Genomic DNA, 18,951 nt, shown 5'->3' with positions numbered 1-18,951 from the left:
TCAGGAAGAAATTTCCTGTTTTAAACCTTATTGTAGCAGTCAGATTACACCCTAGTGTGTGACTAATCAAATAAAAGCTATTAAAAAGTACTAACAGTACTTTCATGTGGTATTGTTTCGTTATCAGTAGTTTACAACATACAAATTTGAGATGTTTTTGTTTTCATAACTTTGGTGTTCTTGCGGAGGTCATTCGTGTCTCACTAAGAGAGGTTGTGACAGTGCAATTAGGTAGCAATGCCCCACCCTTACTTACAAGTGCATTAAGTAAAACCTATGTCAAGAAAACTCTTTTCAAATCCCCCCACCGCTGCAAAGATGATAATGATATTTTCTAGTTTACTTCACACTGATTTCATATCAGTTTCTACAATTTTCTGACCAAAAAAACTGTAGATATTTAAAGGTTGAGTCAAAAGAAATCAGCATCTTCATCACTTGCTTTCCACACAGCAGGGCTCAAGACTAACGGTAGCCAACTAGCCACAGACTAGTGGAAATTTAGTTTTGGCTAGTAGGTTTTCAATTTCCACTAGCCACTTTGGCTAGTGAACAAAATGAAATGGCTGAACTAGTTTCTGTCTTCTTCAAGGAAGACAAACACAAAATTTACACTTTTCTCGCAAACAAGGTCAGAATTTCATTGGGGACATATCATGGTACCAGGCATGTGGTGTTCAGCACGTATGCAAATTTAAGTTTGTCTACTTTTCGCTGGGTGATATGTAGACGGGAACTGAACATGTTAATTTTGCTGAAAGAAATATTTGACAAACAAGACAGCATCTTCTCAAAGCACCCATCAATGCTCTATGTTACGAAATTTTTTTCATGCACAAAATGGTGCGGAACTGTGAAGGGATAACATTTCATTCAGCGTAACAATACATGGATGATTTGTTGTTGCATGTATACTTACAAACTTACCACTGCAGAAATAATTAGATGAGAAAGATTTCCTTCGACATTTAAATCAACAGTGTTTAGCAGTCGAATTTCACCAACGACAGTTTACAGTACTGTCCAGATAGTTGTTTTGCTTTTGAAACATTTCTACGGTGCATGTCTGTGAAGAAGTCTCGACAGTTTTTACAGTGACATCTTGAGGGTCTCGATGTTTTCCCAAGGAAGTCTTAAAAGAAAAACAGAGTCCTGCAAGTCTTTTCGGGAACTACAGTATAATTACCAACATTAGGTATCAAAGAGAGTCGCTTGCGTTGTGCTTCCAAGTCTTGCTAGTAATTCTGCCGTTATTGGTAAGGTGAAGGTTAAGTCTGTGTACGAGCCAAGTGGCCCATCAGGCCGGAGCTTATCCCGGTTTCCGTAGCATGAAGCGACTGGGAGTATTTCTACTCCTCCCTGGATGGGATGCTAGTCCATCGCAGGGTTACCCCCAGCATTAAGTTTGCCGGTACCCATTTATACACCTGGGTAGAGAGAGGCACTGTGAGAGTAAAGTGTCTTGCCCAAGTACACAACACAATGTCCCCGGCCAGGGCTCGAACCCGGACCGCTCGATCCAGAGATGAGTGTACTAACCATGAGGTCACCGCGCCTCCTACGCCGTTATTAGATCTACCTGAAATTTTTGCGACTAGCTAATTTTCCAAATTTCACGATTTTAAAAAAGTCATGAAATTAAAGTGATGATAATATGTAAGTGTCAGGAACATAACACATGTTGCAGCCGCATTTAATTCTTTGTTATGTGCATGTGCATTCTTTCGTGATCGCATTCTTTTCGTTTATCTCGCTTTCACGTTATCGATATTCTGTTAGGTTTTTTCGCATAATTTTGCTTTGTTTCACTTCTCTTTTGTATGCGTCTTTCTAGTTTATTTGTGCATTTTCATCACGACGCTACTGTCATCTCGTTTCATTTACCGCCCTGCTGTTTTCCTTTTACGTGTTCCTTAGCTTCCTAGTCATACAACGTTTGTAAGTATCGTCTACCTTCGGCTCGTTATTTCTGTTTCTTTTATTGTATTCGTCTATAACTTGTACTTTATTTTGTTTGTAGCAATCGCTCCCTTTTCATCGCTTTCTTCGCACTCTATCGTTAAATTGCACATTTCGTCTTATCGATTAAAGCCAAGTAGCGTGTTGAACGTTGACTACAATAACACATTAAGTTGCTGTTGACTTATAGTACCGCCATCGTGTCTTTGTTACTTTTGACGTTATTGTACCTTTGATAGAGTCAGTTTACTACATTCAAAGACATGTCTGAGTAGCATTGCCAAGAAGATAAATTTTGTGTTACTCAAAAACGCGAAGTTAAAGTGATTCAAAATACAAAATTTTTGCAAAATTGCCGAATTTGAGTGTCACGAAATATGCACACCCCAAGTGACGAAATAAACATGTCGCGAAAATTTCATGTAATAAAGTAGCCAACCACAATGCTTGGCTAGTACAAAAAAAGGTTTTGGCTAGTAACATCTAAGTTATCACTAGCCACTTGGCTAGTAAGTTGAAAAGTTAGTGTCGAGCCCTGACACAGACAATGTACACATTTCAATTTTCTGTTCGTGTATATGTATTATGGCCAGGGGCCTCAGATCTTAAATTAAAGCAGCCAAGTCCTTCCTTGATTAAGCAGTGCTAATCTAATGGTGCTATGGCATTGCTGCTGAAACTTCTGACAGGGGAGAAGTACAATGGTGGAAACTGGTTATTTAAATCAAACTGTGAGCTCACTGTCTGACCAGATGACCTGAAAATAACAAGGATTAAGAATGAGTATATAACCAACCCTTTTGGTTGCTATGTACATGTACTCATGCACAGCATAGCCACTAGGCTAGAGAAACGGTAATTAAAAGCTTTTTGCTTAGGAAAGATGATCATGCAAGCTTGTTATTGCTGGAACCCCTTGAAATCCTGCCCACCCTCAAAATCCAGCCAAAACTTGTCAACTATATTCATTGCGATTTGAACTTCAAGTAACTATTAGCTACTTTAGCAACTGGAAAAAAGTTCGGGGCGAGTCTGATCTTGCACTCACTTGTGGGACCCTTATTGGAGACAAAACAAAAGATGAGAAGTCATACTGCCCCCAAATATTTTTATTCATCTATCTCTTTTTTTAGCGTTCATCAGCATTATCGCAAACATTTTATAGGAGTTATCAACCGATGGAATACAAGAACAATTGTTACTACATTTCCAGTTTCGTTGCTAATATTTCCCACTAAAAGCAACCAAAATGTGAGAATAACCTGTAGGTTGTATTAACAGTGTAATGCATCCATGTGAGTTGATTATGGTGGCGACGTCCACTACTGTTGATTTGTAATTCCTTGAAAAGAAGGTTAATTAATTGATTAATGATTAACTAACAATTATGAATCCCCAGGAATGTAGATTATTTCTTGTTAATGATTGACTTTGTTTAGCAAGGGTAGCAAATGTTGCAACTGCCAATCCTGTATAATTTGGAAAGGTTGGTTTCTGTAGACAGAGGAAGAAAACCCAATTGAAATAAACCCAGAAAAAGCCCTTGGAACAATTAAAAGAACCCATATTGAACTCGAACCACATCTGATTTGGTCTGGAATTCAAACCCAGGCAACAATGCTGGGAGGCAAATGCTTTCACCGCTGTCTGCCCTGCATTCCTGCCAGCTCTGCAACAGTGCAACCACGCCATCATAACTGGTGACCCAACAACCTTGAAATAATCACTCAGACAAGCAGGGATTGTAGAGAGAAAATAATTCAACAGACAGTGATGAGTGTCACACATGTACAAAGGAAATTCCTTTAGCTGTTGGAGCTTGGCTGTTTTAATTATTCTTGTCACTTGTTGCATAATAACTTTTAATACATTTTTGTCATTTTCCCTCATTTTAGTCAACTTACCATGTGAAAAACTTGTTCCAAGATGGTTGGCGGAGGGCCTTTAGATCGTCGACCTCTGGACTGATTGTGGCCTTCACCAGTAACTGTTTTACGGACAACAATGATGACCTGCATAATACGTGTAATTGAATAGTAACAGGGGTTTCAGTAAGTTTTAGTACGAGGTCACCTATTAGTCAAAAATAGTACTGGGTGAAAATACTTACAGTGCAGTGTAAGAACGAAGTTTGAAATTGTGCTGGGCCTGTTTCAAAAGCCTTAGAAGCACAGAAAATAGGGTGATGTGAGGTTGTGCCTGCCTTTCCAAATGTACATAATTATTTAGGAACAAGTATACAACTACAGGGCAATGGTAACAAAACAGATCCCACGCTCTAAGATGCAGTAACAAATTATCTCTGCCTTCACTGTTCGGCCAACGTCTGTACTGTCAGGGTATCAGTCATGAAACATACCCTATCCCCAGAGAGTCTGTAATGACCCACTGAAACAGATGGATTACCACCGTGCTTGAGTTTCAGCCTTGGAATAGCAGTAACAGGTTCATCTGCACTTGTGTGAATTACAACAGTCCCTGTTTTAAAAAAACGTGAGAAAGAAAAAATACATAACTGTGAACTCAAAATTAAGCAAGGATATTAGTCAAGTTGATTTATCTCTCATGCAGTAAAGGTGTGACTCGCAATATTGATTTTGACTGATAGATCTTTACGAATAGAAGGCTGTCTTTTGAGGACAGAATACACCATTCTGAACTCTGAGATTTGCTGATTTGCGAAAGACCACTCCCTGTTATCACAATGAAAATAACAATTCCAAAATTTTCCAAACATGAAGCACTTTAATTTATAGATCACCAAAAACATACATGTAGTACACCAAACAAGATGTTTTAAGGCTGTGTTTCAAATCAAGAAAACAATCATTGTATGAAATTATCATGCCCTTACCATCAATAAAAAATCTCATGTAACGATAATATTCCACCACATGGAATGGCCGGTAGCACATATCCAGGTTTTTTTCTCCTTGTCTGATATATGAAGTCTTACTTATATAGACACCTGTCGATTAAGAATCACACAAGTTTTTAATAAACCGCCTCCAAAACCTTGTCAGCATGTAAATGAGCAAAAGAAAAGAAAGATCAAGGCATAAAGTAAAGTTCAGGCAACCATCATCACCAGTTCAATATTAAACTCCATACCAACAAACAGAAGGTGTGGGCGTTCAATGTACATCAGTCGCCATGAGCCATTCCACTCCACGGCACTGCCACAGTTAACTCCCCAGACCCTGAAATACAAAGCCAGCACACAAAAATTACAATGCACAAGGTACTTACTTGAATTGCTAGCTCATAATCACTAAAACTTTACATGCCTATAAACTGGTCCAGCCTTCCAATTTGTTATTTGAAGAGCATAAAAAGTTGTAATTTATACATGTAGAAAGTATAATTTTATTCTACATGTACCTGAGACAAGCAAGTTTCCATATGTCTGGATCTCTAGCACAGGCATAAAAACCTTTACAAACCTAACAAGAGGAAAAAAAGAAAGCAAAACAAAAAATGTCAGAATCACGAGGGCTGTATATTACCTTTCATAAAAACACTGGCCAGGGGTGATGAACAGAGACAAAAATGAAGAGAAATTGAAAACAGTATGGTGGCATTATGCACATGGTTTGTGGGATGGATTCCAGATCAAGAATTCCAGGACTGAAGACTTATAGTGTAAGACTAAATACATGTACTGTACGATCATGCTGCCTTAGCTTTCTCCAGAAATATAAAATTTATTAATAAGTGGTTACATGCAAATTATTGTTCTGAAGCTGAATGAGCTATTTTATTTGTTCATTTTATTTATTTATCTTGTTTTCATTCAGGATTTGATTGTAAAGACTTGTGTCTACTGATGTTTTTTTTTTCAATAAGAAATAAAGACCTCATTCATTCATAATTAGCAAAATATAAATTAAACTGTTTCTTTGTACCCGTCCCAAGTGTTCCAAAGACTTCATATCAAGCTCTGTGGACACTACCCACTTGAAAATATACATGATAAGTTCCAGAGGGATGGCAGAGATGTGAGTCATCTGGAAGAAAAAAAAAAGAATATCTTTTAATCGAAGACAGAATGCCAGTACATGTGCATGCCTTTTATGTGGTCTTGTGTCTTGCTTTCAGGGGATTGTGACACATACACTGTACAATGTATGCATGCAATTGTTCCTACCATCTTTAAAAAAACTTGATACTGTTCACTGCAGTTTAACATGTACACTGTCAAATTAGTTAACTTCGAGAAAGACGCTGTGAGGATCAAAAGCTTGTGATCACTAAAACATTGACTCTGCTCCAGTATCTTGTTTCTTATTATGTCTACTACAGAGTCAGGAAACAATTATATCGTTATTTGATTTAATAACGTACCCTTGTTTCATAGTGCGGCTGACAAATTCCAGTTACAGAAAGAGAATGGAATCTGTTGGCCAAATCAGCCAAATGAAGCATGCTGCAGAATAAACAAAGACAACAGGCTCCCATCAGAATTTCCTACTGCTACATAACAGGCCCTCAGATGCTTTCACTGACACAGAATATAGTTGCTTTTGTTGTTGTTGTTTTATTATCATAATGATTGTAAATTTAATCAATTCCATAACCTATTAAAAGACACAGGACATAAATTAATGCCACTACTAGTTTTAAAAAACACGATCATGTCTTAAATACATTACACATACCATTAACATCTCTCTGAACACATGAATGTCAAATTATTTTGGGCACATTTTGATTGGTCTGATGACATCATTAACACATTTTTTGTTTCTTAAATAAAACAAGGCTGTATTTATATTTGCAACTTTCCCTTTTCATGATTCGTATCATAATTAGTCCTACTTATAACTAGTCTGACTCTTTGTTCTTGTTTGTGTGTTTGTTAATTTGATTGTTTTCTTTCTTTCTTTTTTATTGTGACTAATAATAAAAGCAATATTTATTTATAAATTTATTTATTACAATGCCACCTCGATTAGTGTGTAAACGCTGTTCATGTATGTGGGTAATGTACAGTACTTCCCAAAAGTAAGTTACCACCCTCTCACGGGACGAGAATCTTGTTTTGTGAGAAATTATATTTTGCAATTTGTAATGGAAATCAATAACAATAATTAATAGTAATACTAATAATAACCAAGTAGATTCCATGATCAGTTGCTATGCATCTGTTCAGTAATAGATCATCAGTGACATGCTTGCCTACATGTAATGGCACGTTTTTGTCCTTACCATGATGTCATTATCTGTGATCTAATCAATATTCTTTAATCTAAACGACCACCTTCACAAAGAAAATGACTGTCAGTACTAAGTTACACACATGTGTACATAAATGCATGTATGATTTCAAAAAGAAGTGACATAAGCCTTACTCGTCAGGGTCCTGAGGTAAGTCAGCCTCATTGTCATCATCATCCTCGTTGTCTACAACACAATCATACGGGGAATCAAAAATGTGTGCACAAAATAACAATTACATGCACTACTTGAAAGCAGTGCTGCAAGGTCCATAGCCCATATACAACTCCTCCTTGGTAGGGTATACATGTAGATGGTGGGTGGATCTCTAATCAAGTGTGTTCTGGGAAAAAATATCTCATGGGAAGACAGAAAACTTATCTTTAATGTTACTTAGAACTCCATGATACCAGAATCTACAACGTAGTATCATGGTCTGATTACATGCAGTGTAGTATGCAGTTTCACATTGAATATTGCGTGTAAGTTTACAACACAATATCAAGCCTAGCAAATTTGTATAGAACTTTGTAAATTATTACTATTATTATTGTTATTATTATCATGATCATGATCATTATTAAATTATCATCATCATCATCATCATTATTATTATTATTATTTTATTAGTTTTCCTTTGGCATCAAATGTCTCCTTTACTGTATTCGTAAAAACAGATGGCATTAATCAAAAGAAATACAGGTAATAATACATACCAAATTAGATTACAATAATTTTACACTGGATTTGAAATCTCCAAACCGTACAAACGTACAGCCTACTTGTACAAACTTAACACATACCTGATGCTAAGTTCTGATTGGCAAAATCTTTGATTCTAAACTCAATGTCTGGAACAAGCTGGACAGCTTGTCGATAAAAATAAATGGCTGAAAAGGAAGGTAAAATGTTAATACCAACTTAAAATGATAACCACTTCATTAGTATGGCTTCTTAATCTTTCTTCATCCTGAAAAAGAAGCTTTGTCAACCATTTTCTTATTTTAAGAACCCCTTTAGTACAACTACAGGGTATATAATTATACTTTTCAACCTGACATCAACAATTTTGGTTTGCTTATCTCCGAGTGGACGTACTGTTCCATGTTTTACATGACTGTATTATTAACTGTTTTTACATGTAGTATCACCGCTAATTGTCAGGGTTGTATTAATGGGGTTCCCCTACATGTACTTGTAAGTATATCTTTTAATCTTACTACAGTACAAATACACAATCCTGAAAGTGCTTGGTTAATGAGCGATTTACACTACACTATGGCTGCATGACTTAACAATAACTGACAAGGAGCTGTGACTGGTAACTGCACATGTACGTACTTCAATGGTCCAATACATGTACTTACATGTAGAAAATAATGAACCTTCACTTAACCTGATTGACTGATTAGAGTTATCAGCCTTCTTAGTCATCGTAACAGTGTATGTGTAACAATGTAATTGATTTAGTAAGTATTGGATCTAAAAGAAAATTGTAATATTAAATAAGCACAATGTATAGTACATGTATGCATTTCATTACTATATGTACCAGGATCAAGGGCTCAGGAGAATTAACCGAAGCTGGAGGTAGAAAGGGCCACACAGTAAGCAGTATTTTAAATTCCAGGCCAAATATTACCTTCATAAACATTTCCACTCCTTTCAGCAGATACTCCCTGCAGGAACAACTGCGCTGCCTATTCAAAACAAAACAAAACAAAACAAAACAAAAGAATTTATTAGACTAAATGAAAATAAAAAAGTGAGCCTCAAGCTTTTGGCCAGATTGCAGACATCCTGTGGATGGTCACTTTTTAAAGAAAAATGTTTTTAATTATAATTCATGTTGCCAGGGCTCTCATTAAGTTTTGAATCACCTGTTGTTCTCCACACCTGCAGAAACTTGCTACTTTCTGGGTGAATTCTATCAACAACAGGCAATCTCACCCATAACATCAAGGGAAAATGAAGCATACTCAGCCGGCACACTGTAGCAAGTGTTACAGGTTACGGCCCTTAATGACAGCCCTGGTTGTCATTATTGTTCATTTGAGCAGGTTCTATAGCGCACTTTGGACGCCCACTGTTCGAATCCTGACTAAAAGCCTGGTGAGACTCCAGGCTTGAAGTTTCTTGTGGCTCACAGTTGGAAAGAGGACTTTTAAAAAAAAGAAGGAAATACAGTGTACCACAATTTTTAGTTGGTGTGTTTACATGTAGGTCACCAGAGTTATAATCGAGGCAGCACTACAAGAAGTGTCTTGCCCAAAACCATGATGAAATGACCTTGACCAAGGCTTGAACTCTAACCTGACTCAATCTGGAGTCCAAATTAGTGCACCATGCCTCAGTTGAAGGGCTGCATCATAAAAGAACCTAAGTGACATCTGATAGACTGCAAGATTCTGCTAGCAAATTGTTTTTTGCTCTCTTGTACAATAAAGGAGACTTTGACATGAAATCAAGAGTCACTTAGGGCTTTTTTCCACACACCCCTTCAATTATTTAATGGTCGTACACCCTATGAACATACATGTATTTAATGGGTACTACCTTTTCCTCCAACTGCTGTGCTGCATTAGCTGAATTCTTTCTTGCTAACACCAGAGGACTCGGTGATCCTTCGCGACTTGGTTGAGTGGTTGACTCTGTAGTTGGAGAATTTCTGGATGAACCACTGTCATTTGCTGACCGCTGGATCTCTTCACGCCACTCACGTCGAAATGAGGCAAGCTCGTCTTCCAGTCTTCCCTCATCCTAGCAAGAAACAAAAAATAATAATAAGACTAAGTAATTAGTACAGGGCCTTATATATGCCATACATGGCATATGCCGTACTTCATCACTACTACATTGTACATGATTATGGCTTATGCAATCCTGTGTAAGACGGTGTAAGACTAACTGTAGACCCGAACATACGTAAGCAAAATATTTAGAAATCAAACTATTATACGCTTAACGGCTTAACTCGTATAATGCATAACAGAAGTGTTGAGTACTTTGGAAGCAAATAATTGAAGTTAAGCTTAAGTTTATGCAATGTTATCCGGCTGCAGGACATCTGACACTAGTTCGATTAAATACTGGACTGTTTTTGGTGACAAGTTCATAACATGATTGCTTGATGCACGCTTTGAAAAAACCATATAAATGCTTACCGCCATCTTATAGTGATATTGTGATGCCGTAACAAATTAATTGTTCCCGTTTTCCAACAAAATAAAACAACGAATTAGACAGTTTACACTTCGCAGCGTTATCCGCCATCTTTGTTGCTCAGCTAGGTACCTTGACCCCTTGGGGCCACACTCGATATGACAAATATTTTGATTGGCTCAAGCAGTAAACCAATCAAATAATCCATAACGAGAATGAAGAACGCGAGAAGCTGGTGATGAGAAAAGCAACCAATCACAAGCGAACGAATGAAAGGCAGAGAATTCAAACTATATACAGGTCTCCAGGACAAGTTTTCGAATACCGGTAGCTTCCGATCCCTGGCTTTTCCCTAGCATTTTTACCCGCGATCGTGGGAAATGGCCAATACAGACAACATAAGGGTTGCAATCAGAGTTCGTCCGTTGATAAAAAGGTAAGTTCAGAGATCCTGTCCAACGAGCTTGAGATCACCATACGCAACTGATCGAGTCGTTCTGTCCTGTTTCTTCTTCAATTTGTTTTCCCAGAGTATGTAAGCTTTTACTCAACCGTAATACCGGTTCTGGAAAGCTCCAGAAATATCGAACTATGTGTTTCTAGGAGCCTAAACTACAGGTTCTCCATCTCAGATCTAATATGAGATTGCTGCTAGTGACCAATGAGCCATGTATATACATGTACATTAACACACTACACAATTCGCACGATTTCTCTGCAAATTTGAAAGCCACTTGTAAGCTAACTAGGATTCCAAAAGCCTATTCAGTTGCACCGGCAGTTGTATGCTCTAGCTGACATTGCCATCAAATAATTGAGCTTAGCTAACTAGCCTAGATTGAACTTTTCTATTATTATTCTTATCATTATATATTATTAACTGTGTTAATAAGTTACTATATTTTCCTTCTTCAGGGAAAATGATTCCAATCATTCAATCAATTGGAAGGTTGAAAAAAACACTATAAGCCAATTGTCTAATGGAAAGGTCGTCCCAAACTCATCGTTCATTTTTGGTAAGACAAGAAATGTACACAGCAACTTATTTACTGTAAACATTAATCAATTAAGAGGCAGTATAGATCTTTAAAACTGTCCCATGCATTTACAGTATGTCTGCCCTACAATGTAGTGATTATAGCATTTCATCTTTCAAAATGATAAGTCACAAGTTAAACCGGGAGGGGGGTAGAGAAGGAGGGGAATTCAGCCTGCCACTGAATAGGCCCTTTGCACGATCCGGTCACATGGTACAAAATCACACATGCTGGGACACAAGTTGCCCGGTGGGACTTCCAAAACAAAGGCAGGTCAAGGTGGACTGGTACGAGTTGCATTATTTTGGATGTCCCACTGTGCAACTTGCGTCCCAACATGTGTGATTTTGTACCATGTGACTGGATCGTGCAAAGGGCCTATTGTAGCTTTTTTTCTGGTCAGCTTTTCTCATTTGTATTCAAATTTAATCAAACATGGGTCTGAGGAAATTTCAGGCAGAAACTACGTGCACGAAACAGGGCTGTCATTAAGGGCCGTAAGCCATAACACCTGTTACGCCTGAGAATGCTTGATTTTCCCTTCATGCTACGGGTGAAATGCCCTGTTGTTTAAAGAATTCACCCACAAAGTAACAAATTTGCTATGGGTGTGGAGAATAAGGCTACAGGTGACTAAAAAATTAATGACAACCCTGCAAAATTGTCTCGCATCAATCTCGTTCCTAAGGCCCACGTGTCTTTTGGTCGCTGACCAAAAGGCACGTAGGCTCTGAGAACGAGATTGCCATGTTTTAAACCAAGGCATGCATGCACCGTGATATGGAACTCCAAAAATCTTGGAGTCTGGAAATTGATTATGCCAGAGCTCCATGTCTTGGCACTGACCAAAAGACATGTGGGCTCTGGGAACGAGACTGGTCTCACATATACTACATGTTTGATTGCATTGTAATGCAGATGAGAAGAAAAGTTCACTGTGAAAGGGATGTACATAAGATCTTATTTAGGGTAATAATTTTACAGTTGCTCTACATACATGTACATTATGTACTAACTAACTAAATATATTAATTAATTTTTAAGCTTTTTTTTGCAATACCTGTAGCTGAATTTCTAGTTTTAATTTATTGATAACTATTGAATAATATTTTTATGATTTCTATTTTTAGTGTCCAATTAGTAGAGGGTCTTTACCCTTGGCTAGAACGGCTTGATGCTTTAATGACATTATTTTTGTTCTTTTGACAACATTTTTATGTAATTTCATAACTGGTCAAATGTTGTACATGTGCTAGGCATTGAATGAAAATAAATTACTGACAACAATGCAATCCATCTGCAGTTTATATATATTAATTTGCCTAACTTAGATCGAATATTTGACACTTCAAATTCAACTCAAGATGTGTATGATGAGTTTGGAAAACCAACTGTGCAGTCTGCCATGGATGGGTTTAATGGTAAGATGAAGTAATGCATTGTTAACACATACACTATGCTGTATGCTGGTATCCTTGAGGGGTCGTCTGACTCTCTTCTAAGGTGATTGACAAGGTGCCATCTTTGTTGAAATCTATAATGTAGCCTCAAAGGCTTGGTATGAATGTGTATGTTTTTGTTTGAAATGTTTGTTTGTTTGTTTGATTGATTTTTTGGGCTTGCATTTTCAGGTTTGTTTGTTATGCTAATGTGCTTCAGACTAATAAGTTGCATGTGACTCAATTCCTCTTTGTAGGGATAGTGTCACATGACTGTCGTTTCCATAACAGATAGAGAAAAGTGTTGAGATTAACATGTATCTTTTGTTACCAACACATGTAGTTGTTATTACAGTTGAGACTGCAGTCAAAATATTGTTTTGCTTAAAAAGGCGTGTAAACAAGGCAAGGTTAGGGACAATATTTTTAAGCAGAATGGACCCTTTCATCTCATTTGAATCTACATGTGAAAGCGCTGATAACCTTTGTTAACAGCTCCATGTATTAAGGGCAAAGATCTTCATGGCCCCTTAACTTAGAGCATTCCAACAATGTACAGTAAGACAGGTCGGTTAGGCTGTCATCTGGTTGCACGAAAGTTCTGAAAGCACTACATGTACGGACATGCTGCACACAACAAAGCCATAGACATGTATATTGTAGTTCCCTCACAACTTTTTTCCTCTTTGTCCACTCATCATGCTTTATCCCAAGTATCCATTGTTACAGCACCCACTGCGCATATGACAGGCTGTACTTGAGTCAGTTAGTCACAAGGACTTTAAATACATTGCTGAGGTAATTTCATCGTTTTTGCAGGAACTCTATTTGCCTATGGGCAGACATCATCTGGAAAAACATATACCATGATGGGAGATCAGCAAAATGAAGGTGTCATCCCCAAGGCAGTTGGCGAAATATATGATTATATTGAAAAGGTATATTACAAAATTGAATAATTATACAAAGTTTTAGCAGGATAGGAGAACTAGTCGTTTGGTGTGACGTTGCCCAGGCAGTAAGGAGGTCTGGCCCTCTCTCTATCAAGCGACGCTATGCTCTTGGGAGAGGGACTCTTTCCTAAAAGCACAGGGCTAACTGATACATTTAAGCTGTTCAGAGGCCTTCATTGTTCACTCATTGTATCACAGAGGCCTTCATTGTTCACTCATTGTATCCTTTTTGATTCTTCATGTTAAATTATAGCCATGTGTACTAAAGGCATCTGTCGATCGATACTCTTGATCAATATAATACCCTTGATGGAAAATTAGTCAACTCTCGACCCACTGTCAACCTAGGTGTCAATGGAGGATATCAATCCACTCTTGACTGCAGATGCCTTTAGTACTCATGATCCAGATTATAGAACTACTGCATATATCACATGTACTTCACTGTATTATTTGGTAAATGTAGAATTCAAATGAATTGTAGCTTCTGGATTATGAAATTAGTTTTTCTATCTCCTTAGCATCCCTCTAGAGAATTTTTGATTCGAGTATCGTACATGGAAATCTATAACGAGGTAAGTCAGTATCTTAATTATATTTTCCCCTCATACTGTAAGTTAACACCACAGGCGTCTTCATTTAGTTCATTTAGTTCTGTCAGTACATGTACAAGCACTTAGGGAGATAATTATGTTTAATGTTTGTCAAGTGTTGTGTTAACAGCTAGCAGTACATGTATATCACAAAGAAAGAAATTATACACTTTACGCTTATTTCTTAATGAAACTTTTTTCAAAAATGCATACAGGCTGCCCTTCCTCCATTTACATGTAGCTCCCTCATCCCCACCCCCATTTTTCTTTGAAAAAACATCGTCCTGCATTCCATTCAAGTTTTTCTGTTTCAGATTCCTTTTTCATACGATGGGAAATAAAACCTGTCTTTCAATGTTGCAGGATATTAAGGATTTGCTGAATCCATCTAAGACGAATCTCAAGATCCATGAGAACGCTCAGGTGAGACAATTTCAATCCAGAAGAGACTGACACAAAAACACAGTTGTCGATTACGGGGGAGCAAATGCAAAACAGATAGGGCAATGTAATAAAGAACTACTTAAGGAGTTCGTATGAAATAACGGAATCACGAAGCATGACAGACAGCGGGAATTGAGAAAGGACTGGGTATGAGTCAATCAAGCCTTCGTTTGGCCAATAACAGTCGGGTGAACAGAAATCTTTGTTTTGTCTCGAAGAGTTTCCGTTTGTTTTCATGCAATTAAAAACGCGAGTAGCTATCTTTCGCTAGCTTTTCTTACGTGTAAATACGAATTGAAGTAAGTGTGCGGCCTCTCTGCGCGTCTAGTTTCTGTACCATAAGTGGACGCAAAAAAAGTCAACAGCAACAACAACAACGACACTTTTCCTATCAGTGAGACACGAATTCATTTTTGATCAGTAGTTGTTTGTTTTTTAGAGGCAAGTTTACGTTGGTGATCTTACAGAGGAGGTTGTGTCCTGTCCCGAGGACGTTTTCAAGCATATGATGCGGGGAGAGAGTAAGTTATTACCTAACGCGGATGAAGCCTCTCGGATTCTGACAACTTCCGAGGTTGCCTAACTAGTAATCAGTTTTTCACACGAGCCACGGGCGCTGCATCGAACAAGGACTCCAGAACGCGCGGAACAGTCTTGACACGGGTTGATGTCCTTGATGTTGGCTTCCGGCTGTTGGCGCGGCTGACGAGACGGCGTTTTTTGCAACTACAGTTGAACCTACGGCCTGTTTATAACGTAGTGGTGTTCACGAATTACATGTATGCACTAAACATGATCAAGCTGTTTCTAATATTTCAGAGTTACCAAGTATCGCACACACGCAAAAAAAGAATAGTCTAACTAACCGCGCGCGAGGGCCGTACTGGGGAATATTGGCCCGAGGGTCGTGCCAGTACAGAACGAGCGCCGCAAGGTCCGTACAAAAAACGACAACGGGCCAATATATCCCAGTACGGCCCTCGCGCGCGGTTACCATAGCGCGTAATGCTGTTTAAAGATCAAGCCCTCACAGAATCTTGTTTGCACTTTCTGACCTTTTTTTGTTCTTGTTTCCTTCCCTAGAAAATCGGCACTTTGGTGAAACTAACATGAACGACCGCAGTAGCAGAAGTCACACAATTTTCCGAGTGGTAAGTTATCTGGTGCCATTTACTCCAACTCGATACCAGAGGCTAAATTTCAACGCAAGGCATCACAAAAAAAAAAATTGTTCGCGCGCAATCTTGGGGCGAGATGGTACATGTGTCTTCTAGCACCCAGATTTCCCACGGCCTTTTTTCCTTTCGCGCTTCTTTTGGAGACTAATGGAAGAACAGAGCTGCTCCCTAAATTATATCCTCATCTTGAATTTGCAGTGCTTTAAGTCTTCCACTACCAAGATACCCTACCTTTCTTTCTGCTTGTTTCTTATCATTGATGGCGCTTTCTTCTACATTTTTTTTCCAGGTTATCGAGAGTCGAGAAATGATGGACGAAAGCAAAGACCGCGATGCGATAGATGGTGCTGTGAGAGTAGCGCATTTGGTAAAGCATGCCTCTTTCTTTATCTCGAATTGTCCCGTTAGCACCCCTGTCAAAAAAAAGGTCTGCCCCACCCGGCCCATTATAAAAGCTTTTACGGCGAATCAAGTTGATACTTTAAAATATCTACCTTGACTCGGATAACAGCGCCATTTTCTTGCCTCAAATTTAATCGAATCCTAAATCGTCTGCATTAAAATTGTTCAAGCCCTCATTTTGAAGCAATAACCTTAGTGGTGTAAAGTGTAAGTGGAAAGAGTAATATTTCAGTTAGTTTAAGTATTACTCATAATGTACTTTTTTCTTCTTTTGTTTCAGAACTTGGTAGATCTAGCGGGATCAGAGAGAGCCTCACAAACTGGGGCTTTTGGTAAGTTAGCATCTGACTTGTTGTCGTTGTCACTATCAGACTCCTTGAAAATTTGTGAATCTGAGCAGACCTGTTTGACCGGGCATGTCGACAGGGCTGTCTCGCTGTCGAACTCGCTGTCTGGTCGACTGGGATAAGTAGATTTTCCTGCTGCCAAGTAACTATTCATTCTCACTTGCCCAGTGGGCAAGGACCCAGGCAAGTCGTCTGCCAACTAAAGTAAATAAAAAAAGTACACCTCAAGTTACTACTTCTGTACTTCCACATCGCAGGTCAACGGTTGAAAGAAGGCGGACACATCAACAGGAGTCTTCTGACCCTTGGCTCAGTTATTGCAAAACTAAGTGAGGGAGAAAGGTAAACTGATCCACGCCCAGTTTCTCCTTACATTTATTAAAATATTGTCAAGCAAACAGGTAAAGAGAATAACGAAAACCATCAGCTTCAGCAAGGGAAATTGACGTTGGTTAGTCTCTGCCGTTACCATATGCTAATGAAGCAAAATGTTTGACCCAAAAATGTAAGGTCCAAGCTTTCGTTAGCGACCACCTAGGCTTGGCATTTTGGCTAGTCGCTTATGAGAGGTTTGACGGTATCAGAACCTCGTTTCTGTCCAGAAAATTCTAGTTGTTGTTCGAGTACTGTTTTAGGCAAGTTTCTCTCAGTCAACTTCATGTGCGGCCGGAGAGAATTCTTGCGTACCTTACACTAATCAATAATTCTTCATTAAACGTTATTTTCTTGCTAGCTTTATACCATTCCGTGATTCCAAGCTAACCAGGATCTTACAGTCATCTCTCGGAGGGAATGCTAAAACCTCAATGATATGCACGATTACTCCTGCAGCCATTGAAGAATCAATCAGCACTTTAAAGGTAAAAAGTTACTAGCGTGTTCATTAACGCTCCCAGTTTGCTGGTTTAAAAATGGAGTGGGCAGGAGTGCACTTTGATACGCAACGTCTGAAAGTATTGGCCCACTGTTCATTCTCCTGCGTACAAATGCCTCAATTTTTGAAAGAAAATTCGCACTTCTGCCCTTATATGACACATTCCAAAGCAACATTTGGATTGAACTCAAAGGGAAAAAAGTTCACGGGAAAACAAATTATAGTCGTGTAGTTTTTGTTTTACAGCCAACGCTTGTCCGTTCTCGTGAAATTTGAACTTGGACAAATATTACTGGTATTTTGATATCTTTCTACTCACTTGTCAGCAATCGATCGGACTGTAAAATTTTGTTTCTTTCCCCTTGTTTTGTCGTTGTTGATGTTTTTGTTTGTTTGTTTGTTTGTTTGTTTGTTTGTTTCTCTTTTGGTTCTGTCAATATGTAATTTGAGCGTTCATATTCCCCTTCCTTGCAGTTTGCTAGCCGGGCCAAAACAATCAAGAACTGCCCAGAAGTTAACGAGGTAAACCGTCGATTTTTATCGTCTTTGGGACATAATCGACTCGAATTAGTTTACAAAAAATGAAATGAATTCAATTTGTGTGCACTATTGTCTTCAGTTAGCGCTAGCCCATTAACGTCTGTGAGTTTGCGCCAAACCGATACGTTAAAAGTAAAGGAGAAAATAATTACCGCGTTTGAGTGTGTTTCGACGATACGAAATTCTACAATTATTACAAAAATCGAAACGAAAACACAGCGACTGTAGTGCAAACTTTGCGACTGCTAAACAACAACTAACCATAGTTGAACTAAGTAACTGACACGACCGATTCGAATATTAATTAGTTAAGACTTAAATTCACGCATGCAGCGTTTTGTTCGGCCGTCCCATCGGACGGCGTTAGTGTATGAGGAGGAGTGTATGATGACCTTAATATGTAGACTGTCGAAAAAAAAATAATAAATTTTGTGTTGCTTTATATAGCTACATGTATGTTGTTTTAATTTTGCACCTAAGGTACTTGATGATGGAACTTTGTTGAAACGTTACCGAAAGGAAATTAGTGAACTGAAGAAACAACTGGTCGAGGTAAGTGTAAAGCTGACTTCAGCGTACTTGTATTCTTCTCTTCGACACCTGTAGCAGAAGCTTTTATTATGACATGGGCGAAATATGATAATTCTATTTGTAACGAAGGATGGCTGTTCCTTAGGAAAAGGTGGTTGGGTGCTACATGATAGCTTTGGAGGCAGCGAGGCCGAGTGGTTAGCGCGCCGGACTTGGAATCTGGAGGTCGCGGGTTCAAGTCCCTGGAGTTGTTTCTCGGTAGACCCTAGTTCAAC

General features: G+C 38.5%; 3 protein-coding genes across 3 annotated transcripts in view; 1 reads left to right on the top strand and 2 right to left on the bottom strand.

Moving 5' to 3' along the window:
- The window catches only part of LOC145494095 (uromodulin-like), a 262,517-nt gene that overhangs the window by 203,600 nt on the left and 39,966 nt on the right, over window positions 1-18,951 (bottom strand). The window lies entirely within an intron of this gene.
- LOC145496021 (F-box only protein 9-like) lies at window positions 1,961-10,429 on the bottom strand. The gene is made up of 14 exons (XM_081475632.1): window positions 10,341-10,429; window positions 9,733-9,936; window positions 8,819-8,876; window positions 7,980-8,066; window positions 7,311-7,362; window positions 6,304-6,385; window positions 5,865-5,966; window positions 5,341-5,402; window positions 5,071-5,159; window positions 4,814-4,927; window positions 4,319-4,437; window positions 3,864-3,971; window positions 3,222-3,301; window positions 1,961-2,716 (listed from the first exon to the last, which is right to left on the bottom strand). Exons 1-14 carry the CDS (start codon window positions 10,344-10,346, stop codon window positions 2,605-2,607), a joined length of 1,275 nt encoding a protein of 424 aa, XP_081331758.1. The 5' UTR covers window positions 10,347-10,429; the 3' UTR covers window positions 1,961-2,604.
- The window catches only part of LOC145495972 (uncharacterized), a 28,400-nt gene continuing 20,148 nt past the window's right edge, over window positions 10,700-18,951 (top strand). Inside the window, exons 1-14 of the mRNA XM_081475569.1 lie at window positions 10,700-10,774; window positions 11,254-11,354; window positions 12,707-12,796; window positions 13,634-13,752; window positions 14,289-14,342; window positions 14,724-14,783; window positions 15,244-15,325; window positions 15,888-15,955; window positions 16,272-16,349; window positions 16,665-16,716; window positions 16,989-17,073; window positions 17,465-17,591; window positions 18,080-18,127; window positions 18,626-18,697. Coding sequence (XP_081331695.1) covers window positions 10,719-10,774; window positions 11,254-11,354; window positions 12,707-12,796; window positions 13,634-13,752; window positions 14,289-14,342; window positions 14,724-14,783; window positions 15,244-15,325; window positions 15,888-15,955; window positions 16,272-16,349; window positions 16,665-16,716; window positions 16,989-17,073; window positions 17,465-17,591; window positions 18,080-18,127; window positions 18,626-18,697 — 1,092 coding nt within the window. The 5' untranslated portion in view covers window positions 10,700-10,718. The remainder of the gene's footprint in view (window positions 10,775-11,253; window positions 11,355-12,706; window positions 12,797-13,633; window positions 13,753-14,288; window positions 14,343-14,723; window positions 14,784-15,243; window positions 15,326-15,887; window positions 15,956-16,271; window positions 16,350-16,664; window positions 16,717-16,988; window positions 17,074-17,464; window positions 17,592-18,079; window positions 18,128-18,625; window positions 18,698-18,951) is intronic.

The sequence above is a fragment of the Orbicella franksi genome, chromosome 8 (genome assembly GCF_964199315.1).
Source record: "Orbicella franksi chromosome 8, jaOrbFran1.1, whole genome shotgun sequence".
In the NCBI taxonomy this organism is placed as follows: domain Eukaryota; kingdom Metazoa; phylum Cnidaria; class Anthozoa; order Scleractinia; family Merulinidae; genus Orbicella; species Orbicella franksi.
The sequence above is the reverse complement of the archived record's forward strand: the minus strand, read 5'-3'. Positions and strand labels throughout refer to the sequence as shown.